The 26,235-nt window shown below is 34.8% G+C and overlaps 5 protein-coding genes across 7 annotated transcripts in view; 3 read left to right on the top strand and 2 right to left on the bottom strand.

The window, feature by feature from the left end:
- Nucleotides 1-596, bottom strand: part of LOC115451701 — a 22,707-nt gene extending 22,111 nt beyond the window's left edge. Inside the window, exon 1 of the mRNA XM_030180076.2 lies at nt 390-596. Within this exon, the coding sequence (XP_030035936.2) occupies nt 390-512 (123 nt within the window). The 5' untranslated portion in view covers nt 513-596. The remainder of the gene's footprint in view (nt 1-389) is intronic.
- A 273-nt stretch (nt 597-869) lies between these two features.
- LOC115451694 (iron-sulfur protein NUBPL) lies at nt 870-3,558 on the top strand. The gene is made up of 5 exons (XM_030180066.2): nt 870-1,037; nt 1,352-1,523; nt 1,804-1,966; nt 2,631-2,815; nt 3,023-3,558. The coding sequence occupies exons 1-5, from the start codon at nt 969-971 to the stop codon at nt 3,394-3,396; spliced, it is 963 nt and encodes a 320-aa protein (XP_030035926.2). The 5' UTR covers nt 870-968; the 3' UTR covers nt 3,397-3,558.
- A 195-nt stretch (nt 3,559-3,753) lies between these two features.
- On the bottom strand, nt 3,754-17,857 carry LOC115451695 (surfeit locus protein 4 homolog). Its single transcript, XM_037444553.1, has 6 exons — nt 17,601-17,857; nt 11,395-11,556; nt 9,114-9,215; nt 8,697-8,927; nt 5,470-5,649; nt 3,754-5,209 (listed from the first exon to the last, which is right to left on the bottom strand). Exons 1-6 carry the CDS (start codon nt 17,649-17,651, stop codon nt 5,123-5,125), a joined length of 813 nt encoding a protein of 270 aa, XP_037300450.1. The 5' UTR covers nt 17,652-17,857; the 3' UTR covers nt 3,754-5,122.
- Nucleotides 17,858-18,317: 460 nt separating this feature from the next.
- On the top strand, nt 18,318-19,015 carry LOC115455114 (ubiquitin-like protein 5). 2 transcript variants are annotated; one of them, XM_030183802.2, is made up of 3 exons: nt 18,318-18,391; nt 18,472-18,652; nt 18,917-19,015. In XM_030183802.2, the coding sequence occupies exons 2-3, from the start codon at nt 18,475-18,477 to the stop codon at nt 18,958-18,960; spliced, it is 222 nt and encodes a 73-aa protein (XP_030039662.1). In that variant the 5' UTR covers nt 18,318-18,391; nt 18,472-18,474; the 3' UTR covers nt 18,961-19,015. The 2 variants fall into 2 exon arrangements, with proteins under 2 accessions (XP_030039662.1, XP_037300515.1); XM_037444618.1 differs by lacking the exon at nt 18,318-18,391 and having other exon boundaries at nt 18,457-18,652.
- Nucleotides 19,016-19,691: 676 nt separating this feature from the next.
- LOC119191000 (pre-mRNA-splicing factor 38B) lies at nt 19,692-25,988 on the top strand. Of its 2 annotated transcripts, none has more exons than XR_005113335.1 (7): nt 19,692-19,912; nt 19,981-20,109; nt 20,592-20,716; nt 21,335-21,474; nt 22,321-22,540; nt 23,348-23,497; nt 25,728-25,801. XR_005113335.1 is itself a non-coding variant. In XM_037444695.1 (7 exons), the coding sequence occupies exons 1-7, from the start codon at nt 19,897-19,899 to the stop codon at nt 25,924-25,926; spliced, it is 975 nt and encodes a 324-aa protein (XP_037300592.1). In that variant the 5' UTR covers nt 19,692-19,896; the 3' UTR covers nt 25,927-25,988. The 2 variants fall into 2 exon arrangements, 1 of the variants encoding a protein (XP_037300592.1); XM_037444695.1 differs by having other exon boundaries at nt 21,335-21,470; nt 25,728-25,988.
- Nucleotides 25,989-26,235: the final 247 nt, after the last annotated feature.

The following is a 26,235-nucleotide window of genomic DNA, read 5'->3' as shown; positions in this document are numbered from 1 at the left end:
TTTTAGGACATACTGAAAAAATCACAGATAATGTTTATCAGTCAAAATTGTCTGATAATAAACACAAAAGGAAGGAAAATTTTAAATGAAAATTCTGAAAAGATCCATAACACGCTGGAGGTTATCAATAAAACTAATTGTATATTGGTACTACCTATTGTTACGTATACTCATGACAGATATAAGTACTAAACATTAACCACGTGAATGTCTTTAAATGCGCTATTTTTTATATGCAACACTAATTGGTTCAATGTCACAGGGGAAAAAACTTTATTTATATCGCCGGTTTATGGATTCCCAACATTATATAACAAGACCTGACAGTTTTAAATGATAATAAACACAAATAAATGAGGATGTTGTGACAAAATCGAGAAAATACTAACATCTTCCAGAAATTGTGTCCGCATCGGGATTTTTCTCGCCAAGCGGTTATAGTGACTTTTGGTAGATACGATTCCATTTATAGGCAGTATTTTATGCGACACTGTACGCAAACAAATAGCCATTTTGTCATGGAACGGTTATCACTCTATTTATAGCAGAATTCGAATTTTTTTCGAAAATGTGTCGTAAAAGAGTACCCGACATCGCACCGATAAATGACAGCTACTTTTTTTTTTACATTTTCACTTCCTCTGTTTCAGCAAGGGTTGAGTATTATACAGCCTCCTGAGGTAAAAATAAAATCTAAATATATTAATGATAAACACTGAATGTTTTTTATTGCTTAATATAAATGGTTTCTAGTAGAAATAGTAGGTGTTAAAATTACATAAAGGCAGCTTAGTAAATTACATATCAGTACATTATTTTATTTTATGTAGTATATGGCTTCTTTTAAAAAAGTAACACTCATTATATGAAACGTCAAAATCCAGCTGACCGAGACTGATTTACTAATTTGCGTTCAATTTTGAATATTTATTATAAATTTATTTGATCTGATCTACAATCAAGAACTTATGACGATGAACCTCCAACGAGCTCTTCAGCGTGTATACAGTCAAGTGTTTAGTCACAATTTAAATACAGTATGTAAATATTGCACCATTTTTTATTTTTATAAATAATCAATATTTCTCATGTGTTGATTTACCTATTATATTTAGCTTTGTTATTGGAAATCTAATATTTTATGTAAAGGCCATACCGCATACTACCTCCGGCTAGTCTTAATATATTCGACCCGATTATTGATGTAGGGTCAATGGCTTTTTGAACCTCATACTGATTTAAATACACAAAATTAAGGCAAAACTATAAGTACAAACTCTTTATAAAACGGCCAGTAATTATGTAAACATTATTAATAATTATATAATTTTTGTACTCAATTTATTTTCAGATATTACCCAGTGCCTACACAATACGCTTTACCCACAATAAAAAAGATGTGAACGAACACCGCGCGAAAGTAATGGCTCGTGGGCTGCCAGAGAAGAAACCACTGCCTGGAGTGAAGAGTATAATCCTAGTTGCCTCTGGTAAAGGTGGTGTTGGGAAAACTACCACAGCTGGTAATGAAGAACTCATTTATTGCATGCATTTTTTTACTTATCAAAGGAGGGTTAAGTTTGTTTGATGATGGAATGCAATCCTCAATTTGTAACTTAGTAGCTCTTTCAAACTATGAATATTTTTTTTTGTATTATCTTTTTTAGTATGTTCAAAATAAAATCTGTAATTAATTTCTTATTCTTAATACCATATATTTTACTTTTGTACCTTTACTTTGGTCACCACTGGGGTACAAGCCCTCTAGTACTTGTAGGTTGGAACTAAACATATTTGTTCCAGTGAATCTCGCATGTGCAATGAAGGTGATAGAGCCTGATAAGGAGATTGGGCTGCTAGACGCTGATGTGTTTGGTCCGTCCGTACTCATGATGAACATCAGTGGAGAGCCCATGCTGAATGATGAACATCTCATAGAACCACTGCTTAATTATGGAGTTAAATGGTGGGTGCTTGTAAATATATAAACCTTCACGAGCTAAACTACAAAAACATGTTTGGGAGAGAACTCAGGAGCTGCTAGCAGTTGGGGATTAATTAAGTATATACAGAGTTTACGGAATCTGTGATTTTTATTTATTTGAGCTGATTTTTTGTGAGATAGGACTATGTATGCCAGTTGATAATATTAACCTTTTGAACTGATAGCTCATGATAAAAATATGTTTGATAATGTAACACAAGTGTAAAACAATATTGTAGGTATATGGAATCTACTAGCCCATATTAAAATAGTGTAGGAGGAGAAAGCCATTGAAACACCTCTTATTAGTATACAATGCTGTGTTTAGCATTATAAATGAAATACTGGACTACTACTATAATAATAAGAATCAGGCCTTTTTATCAGTTCTTTTTTTGAGGCACGCTAATTCTCGAAAGTTGTAAGTCCATAATTTTTTGTACCCCCTCCGTTCCTATTCTTTTTAATGGCAATTTTTTCGATATTTCCTTTGGCGGCACTGCTTGTCCCATGTCCCTTCATAAGAAAAGCCCTGATAAGAATTATCTTCTTGCCTCTCCTATATATTTTTGTGTCAATACACGCTTATTTTACATCCTTGCCTCTGCCAAACCTTTATGAACATTTACATCTCTTGTTTTTTTAGCATGTCAATGGGTTTGCTTGTGTCTGGTGAGAATGCAGTGGTGTGGCGCGGGCTGATGGTGATGCAGGCGCTGGAGCGGCTCACGCGGCACGTGGCGTGGGGCCCGCTCGACTGCCTCGTGGTGGACACGCCCCCCGGCACCGGCGACACGCATCTGTCACTCGCACAGAACTTGCCGTTGGATGGTATGATATCGAACCAATTTTATATTTGTTGCATTGAATTCACACAGTAGATGTAAATACCTCTTTTTTACAAAAGCTTACTTCACAATATCTTGCTTGTAACCCGCATCGTGAACACCACTTACCGTCTATCATCCCAACACGACTCAATACATGAAAACTTTCCTTGTTCTGACCAATGCTTTATTTTAATTTTAATCGTCGCAGGCGCCATCGTTGTCACAACTCCTCAGTCAGCAGCGTTACAAGTCACACGACGTGGCGTCAACATGTTCGAAAAACTCAAAGTCCCTATCATAGGCATGGTAGAAAACATGTCGCATGCGATATGCTCCAAATGCGGCACCAAGAACTTCGTGTTCGGCAACGAAACGAAAAACACCGCTAAGGATATGGGTCTCGAAATTATCGAAAGCTTTGAAGTCGATCACAATATGTCAGAATGTATAAACAGCGGAAAACCAGCTATATACGCACTTCCGGATAGCATACACGCAGAGAAATATCGACAGCTTGCGAACAAAGTGTTCAAATACATAGACAATAAGGAAAATCAGGCAGCTAAAGCGAAAGAACAGTAGAAGGCATAAAATTATGTACAAAGTAGGTTGTTGAATTTTAGTTTATTTTAATTATATCGTACAAAATAAAGTCGTTATATAAAAATGTCTATTACCTTACACGATAACACAAAGATTATAAGACCTTGCCTTTTAAATAAAACATTTCATTATTATATAAAATTTATTTAGAACAATTTTTTTTAATCAGTTTCTATGGCCAAAGTCCGAATTGCAACTTAAAAAAATAAATAAAAAACAATAATACAAAAATATGTTGTCTTTTAAATACTTTCTATATAGGATGCGTCATAATGTATAACATGCAGGATAGGTGAAGCGGCTGTAAGCATGTGATGCCTGTATTAATTAACTGAGTCTTCAAAACAATTGTTGGACATTTAATGAAAGAAATATATAAAGTTATAAAATCCGACATAGATATATGTACTCGCGTCTCAACAACTATGTAACGGCAATAAATTCTCCAATATTCTCAAACGTTGTTGCGTTCATTCAATAAGTACAAATAGATAATGATTTACATTGACATCACAAATATTTAAAAAAATCGTCGGCATGAAACGTTAACACTATAGATAACGAAAGCGGTCGCTCTCATACTGCGTACTCTTACAACATTCCGTCAAGATAACATCACTCGCTTGCGGGTCGTAAAAATATTTATTAAATCTATAAAATATTGGTGCAATTTTATGGAAAAATATTACATAAATGGAAGCTAACTGTTAAATTTAAATTGCTGGCAACATTGCATAACTATAGACTAACAATTTCAAAACGTCTGGCAACACTGTGATAAATTTTAGAAAAATATTAAAAATACCTAATTTTATTACACATGACATATTACACAGGAATTATTAAATATGAACAGTACAATAATGTCATAAATATGTACTTTAAAAACAATTGATATAAACACATTTATGAATTGACTACCTTCATTAAGATTTTTAAGGAATCCATTGAATGTAAAATTTTGAGGTAATTCAGCTGTTTAGTCCAAATGTACCATTTGAGTTTTGCAAACACTTTTCATTATGCTTTCTATATATAATTGGTCATTGAAAATTATTTCTTCACAAGAGTTGTATGTACCAGTGTTGTTAATGCTCTTGCAAGTCTTGCCGGCGACTAGTTCAGTTGTCAATACACCAGATGTATGGTACACTATATTTATCCAGCCAACATTCAAGTTCAGGAAATTAATCCTAGTTCTGAGGATTTAATACTTTCCGTATTAAAACAAATTGCAATGTATGCCATAAACACCTTTATGACAATGTATTATTGGTTCTATTTAGTGCAGGTCAAACATTCTTATGCCTGCTCTTATCTCACTTTAAAGCGAGACAAAAAACTTTTTCGGGCATGTTAAAAGAATTTGGTTTAGGGTTTACGACCGAGCACCTGTCAAACGGTACCCTCTCTGTGGGATCCAATCTTGGCAGTTTGTCAAAAAATTATGTTGCTCGAACTGTGAAATGCAATAACCTTCTCATCCACAGCTTATAACACATTTGTCTAATTAATTATTAACGTCATACCAATAAAAAAATGTTACTATTGGAAACAAACAATCCTAGTTTTAGTAAAAATACTGCGACCGATTCATTGACTTGAACAATGCCTGGATAAACATACCACTATAATGAATGTTGCACCACCGTAACAATCTTAACGTTAATATCAAAGTCTGTGCACTGCGGGACTAGGTCAGTCTCTACCACTTCTTCTTGTGCTCGTCCATACTGACCCCGCCGGGGCCGAGGTACACTATCATTAGCAGCCCTCCGATCACTGATAATGTCTGAAAATGGATGAAAGTATTTAAACATATAAAAATGACAAATATTGCATTTAAGAATGGCCTCACAACCAGTTAAGCCACGAGGTCGAAAGGCAACTGACGATGTGTGGATACACTAATTAGATCGTTAATTACGGTTTTAGTACCAAAACTTGAGAATATACTTTTTAACGTCTTAAGTGTGAAAAATATTGAGTGCGTAAAAAATAAACAGCGACGATTCGAAACAGCTCTCGTATAGATTCTACTAGTAAAATTACCTGGAAAAAGTCATATTTGAGGAAGTCCCTGAGAGGTTTGTAGGAGGGAACCGTCCACCACGCGTTGTGATACAGGTTGAGCACGGTGAGCACCAGCACCAGCATCAGTGCCGACAGCTTGGTGCGGTACCCCACCGTCACGAGGATCATCAGGATGCTGCCCAGCAAGTCTTGCACGATCTATACAATATAGAATCTCATTTAGTACCTAACAGTTACATACAACTTACCTAACAGTACAATAAGGGTAGTCTATATATTAAAAAACTATTAATAAGAAACGGGACTAATAAAAATAGATTTTTATATATATACTAGCTTTTGCTCGCGGCTTCGCCCGCGTGAAGGTGTTTTCCAGGATAAAATTCCACTGTTTGATAAAAGTCTTGCTACATATTTTCCCGGTACTTATAGGTTCAAACTAATTTTATCCCCAATCTATAATTTCAGTTCAATCAGTCGAAAATCTAAGAACATTTATACAAACTTTCATCCCCTATTTTATCCCCTTAAGGGTAGAATTTATCAAAATCCTTTCTTTAGGGGATGCCTACGTCATAGTAGCTTTATGCATGTAAAGTCTTAGCCCGATCCGTCCAATGGTTTGGGCTGTTCCTTGATATATCACTGTCAGTTACCTTTGAGTTATATATTATATTAACAACTGAAGTTAGCTAAAATTGAGTTTCTCGAAGCCGACCACTATTTATGTACTATGTATTTTGAGACTATGCAATTTTGTCGCGTTCGCGATTCACTTTCACTTTTGTTGAGTTTCAGAACGCGATATTAGATCCTCCAACGCGCACGCGAATTTGAACTTTATGCAGCGGTAATAAATTACAAATTGACTCTCCATTTTATTTAGAAAACGTTTGTATGGGAAATAGAAAAATGCTGTTTTGAGGATTTTCCCGGCAATTATTCGAATTTTCTCACCTTTTAAATCTTCCCTAGACCTCCACGAATAATTCAAGACCAAGATAAGATAAATCCGTTCAGCCGTTCTCGAGTTTTAGCGAGACTAACGAACAGCAATTCATTTTTATATATATAGACTAGCTTCCGTCCGCAGCTTCGCCCGCGTGGATTTCGGGTTTCAAAAATGGAGAAGGTGCTCAATTTGTCGGGATGTTTTTTTAATTTATGGTGGTATGCAGGTGGTCCGATTGTCCGGTCAGGGTCTGATGATGGGATCCTGGTGAAATCGAAGGAACTTTTAACCATTAAGGTTGCACACGAAATGACGGAAGCTTAAAAATGGAGTAACTTCTCCCGTTTTCCCAACATTTTCCATCACTGCTATGCTCCTATTAATTGTAGCGTGATGAAAAGTATACTATAACCAGCTCAGGAGTATGAAAAATAATTGTACCAAGTTAAGTTAAAATCGGTCGAGTAGTTTTTGTTTCTATAACGGTTATACAGACAGACGGACAAAAATTTTACTAATTGCATTTTTGGCATCAGTATCGATCCCTAATCACCCCCAGTTATTTTGGAAATATATTTCATGTACAGAATTGACCTCTCTACAGATTTATTATAAGTATAGATATGCAAAAGTAGCTCAAAAATTGTCCATAACGAAAACATGCATTTTAAAGGAAAATAAAAGAAATAATATCGTGAAGCCAACCAAATAACTAATGATATATTAAATTTTGTGACTGTTCAATTTAGTCGGGTCCGCGATATCACTTTTGTTGAGTTTCAGAACGCGACATTACATTATTATATTCTGTGCTCCGACGCACACTGCTTTGATGTTAGGAACACACCTACATTGCTTAGACAACAGTGAACTTTATACAATAGCAATAAAGCTCAAATTGACTCTACGTATTAGTTAGAAAACGTTTGTATGGGAAATAGAAAAATGCTGTTTTGAGGATTTTCCCGGCAATTATTCGAATTTTTCTCACCTTTTAAATCTTCCCTAGACCTCCACGAATAATTCAAGACCAAGATAAGATAAATCCGTTCAGCCGTTCTCGAGTTTTAGCGAGACTAACGAACAGCAATTGATTTTTATATATATAGATTTTTTTGCAATTCTAACATATTATTATATTTATACATAGGTTGACAACCCTACTAAATAAAACCGAAAGTAAAACTGGTTCTCTTAGTTCTAGTATACAAATGACCAAATATACAAGTCTATATCAAGAATGTGCATAATTTTTGCCTATCGCCAAACTTGTTTACTTCGTATCTAAAAGTGAAGATAATCTGGGTCATTGATGATGTAATAATATGAATATTTATGGGAATTTAGTGTTGTATAAATGACAACCCGTTCGACTCGTTCCTGCTCATTGAACAATGACTTTATAATATACAGGGAAAATTACATTAGATCACCAGTGTAGCACATTCAGGAAGTATGAGATCTCTTAGATAGAAATCAAGCTGATGTGACCTAATATAACTCCATGAAGGAAGATTATCATCTTTTTAGTGATGTTAATGTAATTCAGCACGGCATCCATAACTATACGAGGAAAGACTATGTCCGAGAATATCTAAATGCTTTTTTTATTGCCTTGAATGACGAGACGAGCTTGCCGTTCGCCTGATGGTAAGCGATACGACCGCCAATAAACAGTAGAAACACCATCCAACACCTTGAATTACAGTACTGTTTGACATGAGAAGTCTTATGTCCAGTAGTAACAGTGGCTACAATGTCCATCGAGCCGGAACATAACAGTGACTACACTGAGTATCTAGGACTATTTTAAAAGACAGTCAAGTGGCATACATCATTTTAAACACTTCTGCAAATTATCAATCGCTAAATATGGTAATAAAAATCGACAGCTTAAATTCGCATGAATAATGGTCTAAAAATTCAGTTTGACATTATCTCGAATATTCTAAATATAATTTGTCGGTTTTCGTACAAGGCTGTGGGAGGAAATATTTGCATATTCATGAATTTTAAGTGACAATAACTCAATTTTAAATGCTTCTAATTTCACAAACATTGTCAAGTTAATTCTAAATCTGATATAATTCTATCTCTAAAGACCAGTATGCTGTTGTGTACCCGTCAGAAGATATTTTCATATAAGACAAGATGATGATTGATAACAAGTTGTATAGAGCCATTCCGGTTTCAAATAGGCCGGCATAATTGTACCGATTGGCGACGGATAATAATTTTTATCTAGACCCAACTCCACTCACTACAATTTGGAGTGACCATATAAAAAACTCACTTGCAAGAAGGAAATTTCAAATCTGAGCAGTGTGATGAACATGAACGCGAGCAGTATCCTGCCGGCGAGCTGGAGGTAAGTCTTGGGCTTGTTCTCGCCGAGTGAGGGCACGCCCGCGAACAGGCTGCGGCCCTCGGCGCGCGCCTCGGCCAGCACCAACAGCAGCGCGCCGATCAGCGCCAGGTTACGCAGCAAGAACTGCATGTCCCACAGTATGCTGTATGCGAATGTCTGGAACAACAGTTGGTTTAATGTAGACGGTTCTATCAGGGTGATATCATTTAAGACGAATGACATGTACTAATGTTATTTTTATTTTATAGGCGGCACAACCAGACACATATGCACACACACACAGATTTAGAGAGGCAGGTGTGCATGCTGCATACAGGTTAGAAATGTTTGGATCTTCCTTACCTGTAGTACAACGATGAAGAAGAGAACTCCACAGGCGATGTCGACCTTCAGCCTTCCCAACACCATCACACAACCTCCGAGCTGACCCACTAAATTAATTATCTGGAAAATATAAAATAAGATTTATAAAAGTTGCCTTAATTTTAAAATAACATAATTAATTTGTATGCAAAGTTCAAGCCCCATGTAGTTTAACATCGGGCTTAATCGTCTCGACCAAAGGAGATATTTTGTCAAGGACCATTTTTTAAAATTTCGCTGGTTCTGGTGGACCTTTATTTTGCTTTGCGGTAAAGGGCATTACCACTACCGCCCAGCCTTCGCGGGGGGCGACTGGTCAGTTACGTTGGAGTCTATCTGCCTCCATGATAGTTGAAGTCAAACCAACATTTTAGCTCTTTACTATCAAACCAGATACATTTTCGTGGACTCTCGCTTACGAATTGTGAACCCCCTTTTTTTGGTCACTCCAACCTAGACCCCTGTGAAGTCTCCCGTAGACCCGCGCGGGTTCACCTGGGCCACTTTGGGAATCAATGGTCTACGAGTAGACGCTAGAATAGTGTTCCCAGTATCTAACGTTAATTAAAGTTAATGAAAGCAATTATTATTTTGTTATATTTTCATTTCTGTGAAAACCATGTTTATTTCATATAGCGTTTTGCTTTATCGTTTTAGTGTGATCTTGAATACATCATTCCACTCTGAAAATTACTTAATGAGTCGCGTCAGAAGAATTATTTCATTCAATACCATTTTCCACAACAAAATATATTATCGTTTAAATATAATGAACAATTAAAGTACAAACTACAAAAAAAAAATATTTTATTATCGGAAATACCACGTCATTAACGACACTTAGCAATAAAAAAATAATTGCTTTCATTGTATCTCACAGATAAAGTGAACTCAAATATAATAAACCCGTATATTACAATCCTATTTGGCTGCTTCTACGATTTTATTACATCCCTACCATACAGAAATCTACTCATCTCTTTGTACCATAGACTTATTTATACAATTGATACTATTCTATGTACTTGTCATTGTGATATAATGGAATTCAAGTTAAATTCCTGCCAAGGGAAAACTTAACTCTCAATTTTCGGCATTCATCAATATTTCTAATAAAGCAGATGCCACGTTTTAATCTTTTAGTTTTTTCGATTTTTACTAATTCTATACCTGGCCATTACCCTCTAACTCCCGATAAGAAAAAAAAACAATAACCCATTCCATAACAAAGTACACATTACGACAAAGTTCATAATCCTGTTATCAGAACAATGTGTGTCACTCGGTAGTGCATAGGTAGCGACAATGGACTGTTTATTCGCACCGGCGCAACACGTGGCGGCACTCCGGTGCCAACTGCGTGAACTTGCGAACTCAACAAGGCCACACTCACGCGGCGAGAGGGGCATTTGACCCCCCGTTATTTTGATAATTTAAAAATTTACTAGAGCGAACATTTGAAAAAGTACGCTAATAGTACAATAATAAATTAGTGTAATTAGGATTTGGGCATCTAAAAATTTCGCCAGTAATGAATCCCGGCCATTGGTGCTATTTCTCCCTAGTTGATGTCTCGCGGCTGAGGCAAATTGAACATAAAATTAACTTTCTTTTCTTTAACCACAAATTAAGTTACAACAAATACCACATAAACTGAAAAGAAATAAATCAAGTAGTTTTGATTGAATTATTCTTGTGTCTATCAATTTATAGAATTTCTCTTTTATGGGGGACAAGCACTCCCCAATAAAACGTCGACTATGGTTCTTATAAGGTACTCCGAATGTTTACAATAACTTCCTTTGTTATTCATATAACAGTGAATTTATAACTCAATGCAATCCAACATTAGTGATTAATATTAATTTTATTTATTCACTCACCAAATTAATGATATGCTATTATTATATTAATTTATTTACATACTCAAACTACTTATGCTCTACGGATTGTTTATTTCCACAAAGGAGTATTTGTCGTCTACCCTTCTATCACTTCAACCAGTGATCACTCGCCTGGCGAAAAAGTGCAGTTTATTACAAAAATAAATCAGTATTTTCAGACAAGAAGAAAAGAACTAAAAGTATGTGCAAGATTTGAACTTTTTTATTCAGTCATCTTTGCGGGTATTTTGACCTGGTCTAAGCCACGTGGGCGTAACTTTGGACAGGGGACAGCTGCGTCCCCCTGAACATTGCATGCCTACGCACTTCAGACCAAACACTATGTCATTACTACCTTAATTAATGAGGTTACTCACAACGAACATGGTGGCGAGGAACTTGCCGCAGCTCCAGGACATGTCCATGTAGTCCCTCTGCTCCGACCACTGGAACCACATGCGCAGACCGTCCTCCAGGAACGTGGAGATGAGGCACAGCCGCGCCACCGTCGGCAGCACATTCTTGCCTTTACGAATCACCTGAGGGACAAACATTTATGCTGAATAAATACATCCAACATACGAGTACGTACTAATTTATAGGAAATCTGATCAGATAAAAATATAGCCCTTATTAAGAATTACGATTGGTCTGATCTTAGTTATAGTTCCAATAATATATACGTAGACACGGAAAATCTACGATAACATACAATATGCATGTAAAAAAAACTCTGTGCAAACGAAATTTACGCACAAATATTATGAGATTTACCGTTAAAAAATTTACCGAAAAAATATTGTACATAACTCTACACATGCACGCCTTGAATTCCCGAAGGAGTAGACAAAGGCGGATCTCGTGCACTCACTTTTCGCCGTGCATATTTCATTCCATCATGCGACAGGAGGTGAGCCTATTGTCGCATGATGGTCACATATTCCAGACTCCAGATTGATATTGAGGAGACCTCAACAATGCTGTCGTATCGTAATACAACTATGCCACCGAGGCAGTCAAATTAAAGTATGGTAAGGAAACCACGTGCCCAATAAAAAATCAATCTATTATAATTTTGAGTTTTTCCCAGTATTCCGTCTTGCGAACATTAGAGAGCAAGATATTTATCAGAAATATACAACAGTAATATTAGGAAGGTTCTAAAGGATTAGATTAAAAAAAAAACAAGTGCCTTGTCACGTGAATTAAATACTTACATTGATATAATATGACAATATAATTTTCTTTTATTTCGAAATCGTAATATTGTGGTGACATTGACCATTCATTTATTTTTTCAGTTCAACAACGACCTTGATCTTTGAAGACAACCAGTTTGAACATGTGCGATGTCTTACTATAGATAATCCTATCCTTGAACATTATTTTCGCTTTCATATTTGCGTTTAATTTGGCTTCAGTTGAACAAATTTTGATGTGGCTTCCGACAGATTATTTCAGAAGGCAGTTAAGTGGTAAGTTCCTTGTATAACGACGTTTTTGTTAATAGGTGACCTGCATTATCTATTTCTATCGCCAAGCAAGGTTGCAAACACTGTTGCAAAACATTGCAGCCAATGCCTTAAAAAACAAAACATAACCTCTCATGCAAAAGCATAAAAAGGAAGATTATTTATGAGCTAAATTATGAACTCGACTACAATAATTAGTTAACGTTATTAACATCATTAAGATTGCGAACCCATATAAAGCAGGCTTCAGCGAAGCTAATTCGTTTCAAGAATCACGTGAAACCATTTCGTATTCACTTATATTTAAATCAAAATGGACTTTATAGATCCTAGTTTAAATGACATCTTTATAAAAATAAGCCAGTCTAAAAATATATCTAGATTTTCTAAATAATTCAGTGAACGTAAGAAGCTTGTCTTGATTTAACAGGTCAGGAATAAAAATTTCTATAATGTATTTGTGAAAGATAATTCATTGGAGGATTATTTATATCTATAACACAGAGGAAATCCATTAGAATGATTTAGGCAGGCAGTAATTTATGATACGGTTGAATAATAAGCCGCTAGCCTGATGGTAAACGACAAATCTAGTAAAATGGATCCTTTTGGGGACAACAGCGCAACTGATATTTCGTACTTGCTAAAACTGGTTTTCCTTCATTCATTCTATAATATTGATGGTGTTTTTCAGTACTTTTATAGAATAGTAATTTTTTAACTAAACATTGCAAAAATTTCATTAATATCTCGAAAATAATAAAGATAAAGCCACTGCAGTATGTGCGAAATGGTGGTTACTATGGTTTTCTTGAAAAGGCTCGATATGAATTTTGGATAAATACTAGGCACTGTATTTCATGCGGTATCATAAGCCATTAAGTGTTTAGAAGATTCATATTGTCACTGGTTATGTCTTTCAAATTGGATCACAACAGTGTCTGCACTGCTGCTTTGAAACAGAAATTCTCAACGAAATATTGTTACGAATTTTAATGTTTTATCTGTCTTTTTTGTTTGTCCTATTACATTTGTTTTATAAAATAATATATGGATAAATGATAAGAAGGGACAGAAAAAAATATATATTTTGTAAAAAATATTATTTCGTTACGTAAGTTTACTTTGAAAATTAGTCAAATAGATAATATAAATTGATTACAATAATTATAACACTCTCTAACATTGCGTCAAAATATTTAAATTACTTCATTGTTATCAATCTATTACATTCAATAAAAATATAGTGACATAAGTCAGATAGCTCACGATTTCTTACGACTTAGATATGATAATGTAAAGCATAAACATAACTTATTAGTTATTACAAAATATGATAATTTGTTGACACGTCATCGCTGATTGAAAAATCGTTCTTATCAATACGTGTAAATTAAAATAAAAAAGACCGCATGTGATTTGAAATAAGAGAGCCCAAGTTCACATTGGTAATTCTAATGCAATGTTACCCGACCACGCATCTTCGGTTTTTACCTGTCTTTATGTCCAGTCTAATCTCTCAAACGGCTTACCTGATTAAGATGAAATGTCCATCAACAAATAGAGACCTTTCCAGAGAATAAATTAGGCTACATTTTATCCTAGACAGGACATTTAACACAGACGTAGCCGCGGTCCAAAATCCCGTTTGTTAAAATATATTATACAAGTAATATTATCTTTAAAAACATAGACATATTATAGGCAAAATATTTTTTTACTACACATTAAAAATAAATACGTTAAAATCAGTTTTCACTCTGTAACCAAACTGCTGATAACAGATAAAATTAGAAGAGTGTCTTTAATGAACGTCGTAAAATCGGTAAATCCGTAAAAACTTAAGACGTAAAAACCCCTGCATTAATTAGTTTATTCCGAAATACATATTATCTGTACATTATTATTTACCAGTTACTTTGTATGAAATTACAACTATTGAGCGGGTTCTATGAGCAACTTTGTTATTGGCATGATTCTGAAGTCAAATTCTGTTGAGCGAAATTATATACGTGTAAAAGCAACTGAAACGTCATTTCATATCTAGACGTTAATTTGGTAAATAATCATGACAAATCTATTACAGAGCTGTTGGAAAGAAAAACCTCGCGTTTGCCTAATATTTAGACAAATATTCCCGTATAAGTCACGAGTTACGACACATATTTTCACTTTCATTTACAATGTTTTTCTACTAAATATTTTAGCGGATAAATATCTGTCTTGAATAATAATCAGACCGTTTTATAGCCTATTGTTTTTACAATGAAACATATTTCTAAGAGACAAGATAGGGACCACCGAATAGCTTACCAGGAAATGCCGAAAGTGAAAGGTGACACAAGTGAAATTGCGACCGGCTCTAGTACCACCATTTGGCCACGTGTCTTTACGCGATTTGTTAAAATGCACTCATTATACAGTACACAATACGTTTATTATTATGTATCGTCAAGAATGGAGCCGCGTTACCAACGCTGAGAAATACCGCGCAAGTCACCAAAAAAGCCAAATTTAGATTGATACATAAAATGCGATACAAAATTCCCAAAATATAATGCGTAAAACATTAGACAATTTCAGTTTTAACTTTTCCTTAAAAATTGTTTTTTTGTATGCGGGTTTTACAAATGCTAGTTATGCGGAATTCCACTTTTACGCAGCGTTATGTAAAAACATCATTGTATAATAAATTTTAGATGGTATGCTTTTGGAGAGGCTATAAAATAAATTTCCAATGAATTTTAGAATTACGTTAATTAAATAATTTTATTGTTTATAGATCGTAAAATGAAAATAATGATATGTTTGTTCAGTATTTACAAATTGGAACAAAACGATAATTTCAGTTTTAATACTAGACAATCTATTGACAATTTAATCTTAAGACATTGATTCTAAAATGAATTGGGAAATAGAAAAAAATCTCCCTAGACAATATTTATTTACTTTATTATAAAATATTTCATACACATGTGGAAAAAAGTCCTTAGCTTTTGTCCACCATGAGTCACTATCATGTTATTCAAAGACCTGGCATATCTAACAGAAGCAAAAGGCGAAATTTTTTGAAAGGGAACCCAAGACAACATAATATAAGAACTTATATGCATAAATGTCATCTGCAAATCATTCTAATGATAATTAGATTCTATATAAAGTGAAGCCGGCAGGAATCTGGTTATGTGGACTCTTCACATAATATCTAATGTGGTAATTATGTATATAATACCCTAACAGAGAATAGAGGAGTTTTAATAAGGCATTTTTCTTGTAATTAAGAGAACAAACAAGCAACATTTCTAGTTAAATTTGGAAACATTAATATTTAATGACTTGCAAATTATATGTAATGAGCATAATTATCATGATGATAATTCAAATGTTCCAATTGTCTGTTTTAAAAGAGGAAAATTTCAATTTGTTTTAAGTTGTTTGTTTTAACAGCTGAGCTTTGTCCTTCTTTACTAATAACAGAGACTAGGCATTTCTTCCATAACTTTGCTGTAATATGGGTTTATATACTTCTTATATTATCACACTAAACCCTTGTGGATAAGTTTTCCTGTACCATTAAACTGAATACAAATTTGTCAAATAATATATTTGTAAAATAATATGTACATATTTGCACAATAAAATATAACCCATGTACAATTTCCTTGAAATAGATTTCAAATATAAAGACCAAATACTTCTATAAAACATAATTAAACAAGCATATTTAATGTATGTTATGAAACAAACTATTGCAAACTGATCGTTTATATAACAGGCTTGTAGTACTGTACACTTATGTGGGTACTTCTAAATAAATTTATATTAATGTAAGCATATAAGAAAGAAAGAAAGATTTATTATTGGGACAATAACAGCATAACATACAATACAAGCAGAGACAAATAAAACATATACTTAAAGAAAAATACAAAATTATACCCATTGTACCAACAATGGGAACCCTCATTCAGCTTCTTGCTGCAGTACCAGCATGACTGATACTGTAGGCGCTGTACATATCAGTTCATTGAATTTAATAAATTGAACTCAACAGTTGTGTCAAATAACTGGTTTTCACTAATATCTTTCAAGCATGCAATGGATAAATGTGTCACAAATTAACTACAAAATGGTTTTTACATGCTTTTATCGCTACACATTGAACTTTATTTTCTAAGAATTATATGATTAAAATGTTAAGTGCTTTAGATTATTAAACATCATTTTGAGATCAGGTAGCTTGAATAATGGTAGAGACAATGTCTACCAATAAACAGTAGTAACTCCACACAGACCTTGTTACAAAAAACCTAAATATATTTAGAGGCAATTAGGTATCATTATTTGTTAATACATAAATATGTTATAGGTCATTCAGTAAGTATCTTAAAACCCAGACAGATGCAACTAGTCATAAAAATGCAAAACTGCAACCTAAATGGAAAAGTGATAGTAACAGGACATTATACGTTTCCACAATGTGATTATAGAGAAACCACTGTTTACAGTTGCAAGATAAAAATATTGTTAAACAATCAGATTGTAATTAACTGGTAGTTAGATCTGATAGTGGCTTATTACAGTTATTACATGTAATATAAGGTTTTGGTAAATTAGTTCTCAGTAATATTTGGATGTATAATGTTATTTAAAATTTAAGTGAACACATACATTTTATAAATTATAAGTGCATACGAAACTACGTTTCGCAATCTTGCGGGTACACGTAACACAATAGGGCAATATTTAGTGATCTTGTAAAGATTTGAGAGCTTTGAGAGCGTTCACAGCGTGGGTTACAAGACGTTTGATGAAAAGATAAACGGGTTAAAGGCTAAAACATTCCCGATTAATATTTCAACTCATTGGAACTTCTTGACACAAAGTTGTATGGGTCACAGATAATTAATGTTAACCTGTGGCTGGCAGCTAAATACGTTTGTCTTCAACTATTTATAATGTTTCAAATACGCAATGGAGCTTCATAAAGCGGCGCCAATAAGAAAATAAGTTCGGTGACGTGACAAACACCATCCAAAGTACATGCAAAAATTGCACCTTTTATTACTAAAAAAATATACATTTAAGAGTTTTCTTGGATTACCCCTTACCTGATCTGCTATATCCTCAGCGGTAGAAACATATTCATTTGGAATTTGCATTTTTAACAGTAGATTCACTAACACATTCACCAAAAAATGAAATTTCACTACCGTCGGATTCGTCACGTCAGTCGTCTACTGTCGAATGACGTGTGGATAGTTGGATATACTTCCGTTTCTATTCAATACTTTTAAAGTATATTTCGAAAAAAAAAAAAAATCTAGTACAATTAAAATTATATTTTAGCTATAATATTTCTAAATTTAATTTTTACTTTAATAACTGAGGCTCTGACTTGAACACTAAATACAAATCAAATGATCCAAAAATTATCACAACCGGATGTTTTTGTTTGAAATGTCAAAATATTAGTTACGTTTTATTTCTTCATCAATCATAAAAAGTAATTTATGTTTGTTATTTTAAATGATTTATAATATCAACAATCTATTCGATTTCACTAATTACACGTAAAATATTTAGATATAATGTATACATATAGAATGATTAAGTACCTATTCTTTATTTCCTTCCTAAACTTGCTTTAAATGATAAATAAAAAGGAAGATTTTACCTGAAATCTGTTTACTAAATAGTCAATGATATTAATTAAGATAAAAGTACCTAATAATACATATAGCTTAAAGATCTGAATGCTCAATTATTCCTTAGACAAAAGATAATTTATGTATTTACAAATGTCAATTTAAATGTCACACTTGTCATTTTAAATTTTCATTCATCGTGTGTTCACTCTTCAGTATTCAGTGTTGTTTTTGTAAATTTAATACATTCACAGGTGGTTTATCGTGTTCATTTACAAAAATAAAAGTAGTCTAAAAACTTATAAGAGAATTGTAATAGTTTTTTATATTACAGAAAATGCTGGAAGTTACTTGTAACGATCGTCTGGGCAAGAAGGTTCGTGTGAAATGTAATCCTGACGATACTGTAGGTGATCTGAAGAAGTTAATCGCTGCACAAACCGGTACGCGCTACGACAAAATTGTACTCAAGAAATGGTACACAGTCTTCAAAGACCATATTAAGCTGTCTGATTGTATCCTTTTCAAAAATATTTTTTCTAGTTTTAATGGCCATACAATACCTTGAACAGACAACTAAAGTAGTTGGAATAGTACTCATGATTGTATGGTCTGCAGTATCATAAATAAGTATTTTTATGTGAGAAGTTGCCTAATGGTTGCACGGAGCCACACCACCAAGAAATTTCAGTCACAATGGCCTGGCACTGGACTAGATTCTTGAGACACTAAAATAAATTTTACTTTATTATATGATTTCCTTAAAGTATGATTCACAGATGAAATTCATGATGGGATGAACCTGGAGCTGTACTATCAATAATTAATAAATAATTTTATTTATTTTGTAAATCTTTAAATATAAGTTACATTATAAAGTGTTTTTTATTTCCAAATAAACCTATATACAAGAGAAAAAATAAATGGTGCAAGTATGTATATATATTCAATTATTATGTGATTTATGTTTATGTTAAGTCGACCATGGCAATCGGACGAGTCTGATGACCAACAGCATTGCAATTGCAATTATAAGGCTTTAGGGAATATGTGGGGAGAAGGTAAAAATATAATGTACACCTAGGGCAAGAGACGAGATGAGTAGAAAATATGTTAGTAAATCCCATAGTAAAAGTTGATACCAAATAATGCGCACCATTCACTTTACTCTTGTGCTTTGAAGTTTGTCCTTATATTCCCTGAGGGATAAATTTGCTAAGGCATATAGGCCGTAAACATTACTAGATCTGAGAAATATTAAACTTGCAACAGGCTAACATGTCTAACACTTCGAATTTGTTTAAAAACATATATATTATGTATTGCCTAGTCTATTGGAGAAAAGTCAGTGACTTGAAATATACATACATACATACATAGTATCACGCCTAAAAATTGAATTGAATTGAAATATATTTGGTTATAATGATATATGATAATTTTTCCATAATTACATTCACTGGTAGAAATACATAGCTTTAGGTGTACATATTATATTTCTGAGGTTTTTATTTGTACACTGGCAACATAGATAAACATAATTTCCGGTTCAATCAATTTCAATCGTTCCTTTCGTAAATCCCATTCATTCTTCTCCGCCATTATGATTTGCGTTGTTTTGTCAAAACGAAGAAAATCCATGTAACTTTTATTGAAATCCATGTACAAACTACAAACGTTCAAAATAAATTTCTTGAATGAACCCGGTGCTACTAGAGATTAAATACCACATTATTGTGATAAGTATTGAGTTTGTAAGATGAGCGAAGCGGAAGGTGTGTTTTGTTCCGTTCGAGTGATCAATTTGTATGCAAGTGTGTCATTCAATGTGTTCGTGTTTCAGAATACAGCCAGCAGAAGCCCGCGAAAACGGGCAAGCAACATAACATATTACCAATATGGGGTAACGAACAAACTATGAACCTGAACCCATTAATACTAGCCAATATACAGGGCTCTAGCTACTTCAAAGGTAGGTAAGCAAACGCAACTTCGTACAGGAGTTTGGATCCACGATTTTTGTAACGTTTCCTTTATGTTTTAAGTCGTTTATAATTAGGCTTGCTGTATTTTCACATTTTGGAGTTGGTGGCGCTGAAACGACGGAAATTTTTTGCTAATTTATGTAATAAAACATGCGTTTTCACCATCATGCTACACTAGATTTGCAAGCCCGATTATAATAGTGCACAATATTGGCTCATGGTAAACTAATATTATTTTGCCACACCATCGCCATTTCAGTTTTTGTGAAGGATCCCTAATTATCAGTATTATGGAGCAAAATAAAGAGAAGCTTATGTGCTTAATTATCTCTAGTTCGCCTTGCTGACATCTCGTATTACATTCCGTTTCAACATTAACATTCTAAATTTAAATTAAATACCATCAGCCAGTATTAAGAATTGAGTAAAACCAACCAAGATAAAAATTAACATAAAATTTTGTTGGCAGTTCATCTGTTCAAACTGAAGACATACCATGAAGTGGTGGACGAGATCTACTACCAGGTGAAGCATCTGGAGCCATGGGAGCGCGGCAGCCGCAAGACTTCTGGCCAGACGGGCATGTGTGGCGGCGTGAGTATGTTCAACCACATCTGCTATCAGTGTTGCTATATTCAATTACCTTTTAATGTTAGTCACTGATATCTGATCGAGGAAAAAGACATGACATGCCATGAAGTCTTTGGTTGATATAAATAAGGCTTTTTATGACAAAAAATAAGGCTGATGGCTTAGCCTGCATGACCAGACTTCTGCCAGAAAAATCCCTAAAGTACTATATTAAGACATAGCAACTGTAGGATGTTAGCACCATCTATTTAGAGATTCCTTTTTTTCCATGGGGGCAAATTACAGTAAAAATAGCTTGCCTTTTAATCCAGAACATAGTCTGTGTGCCAAATTTTTAATAATCTAAATCTGATCAACTAATTCTGTGTTTACTTCCAACAAACATCCAAACATTTTCACAAATTTTCACATCTATAATATTAAATATTAGCAAGGTGTCATTAAATAAGGAAAATGTTGAAAACAAACTTTTTTTATTTGATTTATCTCATTGACTGAAATAGAGAAATTAAATTTCCATAAAGAAAATAATGTATCCTCATTCTTTTATGACTAATTATTATGAATGAAACACAGTATGCAAATGTCATTCCTAGTTGAAATGTAGAGACTGTGTCTCAGGTGCGCGGGGTGGGCGCGGGCGGCATCGTGTCTACCGCATTCTGCCTTCTGTACAAGCTGTACACCCTACGTCTCACACGGAAACAAGTCAATGGTCTGCTGCAGCACGCCGACTCTCCCTACATAAGAGCGCTCGGTAGGTATGACACCTTCACCTTTATTTTTATATAAATAGAAATATTATTTAAATTATAAATAATTTGACTACAACATGCAACTTGATCTTTAGAGTTAGCAAGTGCTCTTAAGGTGAGTAAAGATTAGAGCAATTACTCGTAGCAGAACATTGAGCATACGCCGTTTTTAAATTTTATTAAACCGCACTTCGAACACTACGCTTGATGCTTTGTTACAACCTGAAAAAGCAATGAGCGCTTTGGTGTAACATTCTATTGAGTAAAGGTAAAACGGCCGGCGAGGTGGCGTGAGGTGCGCGGGCCGAAGGATGAAGCAGGTAGTTACTTATTCAAGTTCACTTAATGATATTGCATGAGCTTTGCTTCAGCTGGTTTTTAGCCAGTTTTACATATGTCAAGCATTCACTGGAATGGTACATTTCATGGAAATGCTTTCGAAACTGGGCTTTTGACTCTATTGTACCATTCGTAAAAAAAAGTTATGTTTATTACATTATAATGGTCTAGCAAATGCCCTAGTCTATACTCACCTTAATATAAACTTGTGTAATTAATTGTCCTCTATATCTACATTCTACACATATGTTGATTTACATGGAAGGACACGTATTGTAGGTAACACATAAGAACAAAGGTTGTGGTAGAAAACCGCAACATACGGTTATTCTTCGAAATGCGTCTTTTTAACGTAAAAAAAAATATATTGCGTTTAATTACAGCTTAGAGATATATTTTTTTTATCGCAAATATCAATTTTTTTACCCAGTTTACTATGCTTACTAGCAGTTGTGACATACAAAATTCTGTTCAAATTCGTATGCCCAGATATACTAAACCATTTGTTGGCAGGTTTCATGTACGTGCGCTACACACAGCCGCCCGCGGACCTGTTCGACTGGTACGCGGAGTACCTCGACGACGAAGAGGAGATCGAGCCGCGCGCGGGCGGCGGGGGCGGCGGCGCCACCACGATTGGCGCCCTCGTCAGGCAGATGCTCATCAAACTCGACTGGTTCAGCACGCTGTTCCCCAGGATACCAGTGCCCATACAGAAACAGATTGAACAGAAGTAAGTATGTATATAGTGCTATTTAGTGCAGTATAGCTAAATATATTGTCTTTCTGCTCAGTGTTGGCATGCAGTCTCAAAATGTGCCTGGTATATGGCAATATGTTTGACTCCTATTACATTGGATTTAACATAGATGATGATATGTTGGTGTATTACACCTCTGCCTACACCCGAAAAGGGATATAGCCGTGATGTCATGCATATATCTCTAAGTAGTGAAGCAAAGGTATAGGAATTAAAAGAAATTTGTGCTAAGAGTGCATGTCAAATTCGTACTTCTACAAGTGTTATGAACAATCTGTTACAAGAGAAATCTAAAAATTTAATTGCATTTAAGCAATAAAGTTAACAGTGCTTCACTTAAATTTGTCCCTTCTGTTAATTTGAGTTAGTGCATAGTGATATCAAAATGTTTGCATGTATTTGTATTGAGAATTTTTATTTATGTTTAGTTTGATTCTAGCTGCTCATATTTCTGGCTTCATTAAAGCACCAGGACTTCAAGGAACTATTTAACATTTATATCTGTATTCACTACTCACATAAATTGTGTATGATAATAAAATAAATCCTGAGTGTTTATTTAACATACACAACTAAAATTTGGCAACAAATTAAATGTATTATGTACTATCGAAATAAATAAATTTATCTAATTACTAAGTTCAGATTGATTCCATTAAAAAGCCATATAAGAGTGTCACACATACAATCTTATTGGTTAATATTCACAATTCAAAGAAATCATAATAATAATATATTAATTGCTAATTGAAGGCGGCCGTTAATTTGATTTGTGAACAGGTTAGCAGAGCACAACAGAAAGATAGCCTCAGCGAAGCCGGCAGCGAATTACCGCGGCAACGCCAGCAGCGGTTACAACCCGACGCGGATGGAGCCCGACCGACGCGAGCACGATGACCGAGATAAACGGGACTACGGCGACGGCGACAGGTAGCATAGAATAATATGTCTGTTATGTACAATTATTAATTACCACCGTCCTATAGAGCTGAGACCACAAAGAAGGTGGGATGACGACATTAGACAAGTCGCAGGAATAACATGGGGTAGAGTGGCCATGGAAAGGCCAGAATGGAGGAGATTGGCGAAGGCCTTTGCCACCTGGCAAACGGATACACAAAAATGGAACAAAAGTTTACTATATGAATAACAAAGCAAAAAGGTTGTGTCTGAATAAAGGCTTAAATATATAGAGCTGAACATCAATGACATAGGGCGAGAGTTTCCGAAAGGAAGTCTAACACAACATATAAGTACTTATAATAATATGCATAAATGCGGAAAGGAAGACGCCAGAAATGTGTTATATAGATCCTTCGCCACTGCTGAAGCTGTTTCTTGAAAACGCTTGAATTTGTAACAATAGTTTAGAGATCCTAATTTGTTCGATAAAAGATAGAGGATTGTACTATATTGAAGAGGAATATGCTTTATGCATGCCTGCGTCGAATAGTGGGACCAATATAGGCTGTAAATAAAAAGGTCACGCGGAATAAAAATTTCCATGTTAACTCATAGCACCTTTTTTCATGTTGCCATAGAAATTATTGTGTATTTGTGGTACAAAAATCTTCTAATTGATCTAACGGGACCCCACGATATAGGCCTGCCTAGTGTGGGTGCCGTTGTCAATACATTTATTAATTTAGTTGATTACTGTAAAATTCGTACTTTGTATTATGAGTAGCAAAATTCTTTGTTAATTTTTTTTTGTCATACATTTCATGATTTTAGAAAGTATCTTCTAGTAAGGTTGACACTGTATAGTTAGTTCCGCGTAGTGCGACTCATATTTATTTACATCGAATAGTAATGAATCTATACTTCTATACTATTATATAAAGCTGAAGAGTTTGTTTGTTTGTTTGTTTGTTTGAACGCGCTAATCTCAGGAACTACCGGTCCAAACCGAAAAATTCTTTTTGCGTTGTATAGCCCTTTGTTCGTGGAGTGCTATAGGCTATATATCATCACGCTATACCCAATAGGAGCGGAGCAGTAATGGCTAATCTCAGGAAATACCGGTCCAAACTGAAAAATTCTTTTTGCGTTGGATAGCCCTTTGTTCGTGGAGTGCTATAGGCTATATATCATCACGCTATACCCAATAGGAGCGGAGCAGTAATGGCTAATTTCAGGAACTACCGGTCCAAACTGAAAAATTATTTTTGTGTTGGATAGCCCTTTGTTCGTGGAGTGCTATAGGCTATATATCATCACGCTATACCCAATAGGAGCGGAGCAGTAATGGCTAATCTCAGGAATTACCGATTCGAACTGAAAAAATCTTTTTGGGTTGAATAGTCCCTTGTTTGTGGAGTGCTCAAAGTCATATATCATCACGCTATGACCAATAGGAGCGGAGCAGTAATGAAACATGTTGCAAAAACGGGGAAAATTATAAGTTTTGAGAGCTTCCGTTGCCTGCGCTGCGTAAATGGTTAAAGTTATGCAACAATGATGTATGACGGGATTGTTCCACTTTAAAAGTTCTAAAAAATATATTATAAAAAAACAAAGTCCCCCGCTGCATCTGTCTGTCTGAACGTGTTAAACTCAAAAACTACCCAACGTATTAAGATGAAATTTGGTATGGAGACAGTTTGAGACCCTGGGAAGAACATAGGCTCACGGGAAACTACTACTTTTATAATGGAACCCTTTAGCCTGAAAAACTTTATAACGCGGGCGGAGTCGCGAATAGTAATGAATAAATAAATAAAGCTTGTGAAGGAAAATTACCGCATTCCAGAATCAATCATCTCGTTACAATATGTCCATTTATGTAACTTGATTTTTATGCTACAAAATAATAGTTGTATAAAGGTGTGACTGGAGTCTTGAGGCTTTGGGTTCGATTCCCAAATTGGCGGAATGTTGCGTTTTTTGCTCAGTATGAGCTCGGAGTCTAGAATTTATGCCTGATATGGCGATAGGATCTTTCTCTATCGCGTTATAGGACGAAATACACAAGGTCAAAAGTTGCTGCGCTAGATTCGACTCTTTATACTCGGCTTAGAATAAAAGGCGTGTATACAAAAATATTGAATCAATTTAGACAGGTTTTTACTTTCGATACCAAGATATTCGTCTTAATACTTATAACTTGTACAGCAGCAGCACCACGCACAACTTTGATAAAATGTCATTATATTTACAGATATTCAAAAGACAGACCAAAGCGCGACGACAGACAGGAGAGGGATCGCGACAGGGATAGAGAGAGGGACCGCGACAGAGGCTCACGAGACCGCGACCGGGACAGACGCTCGCGGGATCGTCGGGACAGGCACCGCGAGCGCTCCCGCTCCCGGGACCAAAGGCGGCGCTCGCGCTCGCGGGACCGCCGCTACAGATAATGTTACGCCAAGTCTATTGCAAATGGTTATTGTGTGTTTGAGAATTAAAGTGATGTTCGGAACTTTTGGTTTTATTTGGATCTTTATGTGTGCTGTTGATAAAAAAAAGATTTTGTATGATAGAAGTTTTGAATTTATTCTACTATGTAACAAAATGATCATCATCATGAACATCTAATATAATTATGTTTATAGTTAATCAATTTTAGTTTTTACTCAAGGCACCATAACAAAACCGTCTTGTGGCCCATATAAAAAAAAGGTTGAATATGACGGGTAGTCGGTGCTTTTTTTTTGTTAAAGTAACCA

Source organism: Manduca sexta, chromosome 28 (assembly GCF_014839805.1).
Source record: "Manduca sexta isolate Smith_Timp_Sample1 chromosome 28, JHU_Msex_v1.0, whole genome shotgun sequence".
Classification (NCBI taxonomy): Eukaryota; Metazoa; Arthropoda; class Insecta; order Lepidoptera; family Sphingidae; genus Manduca; species Manduca sexta.
Note: the sequence above shows the minus strand (reverse complement) of the source record. Positions and strands in the feature narration are given on the sequence as shown.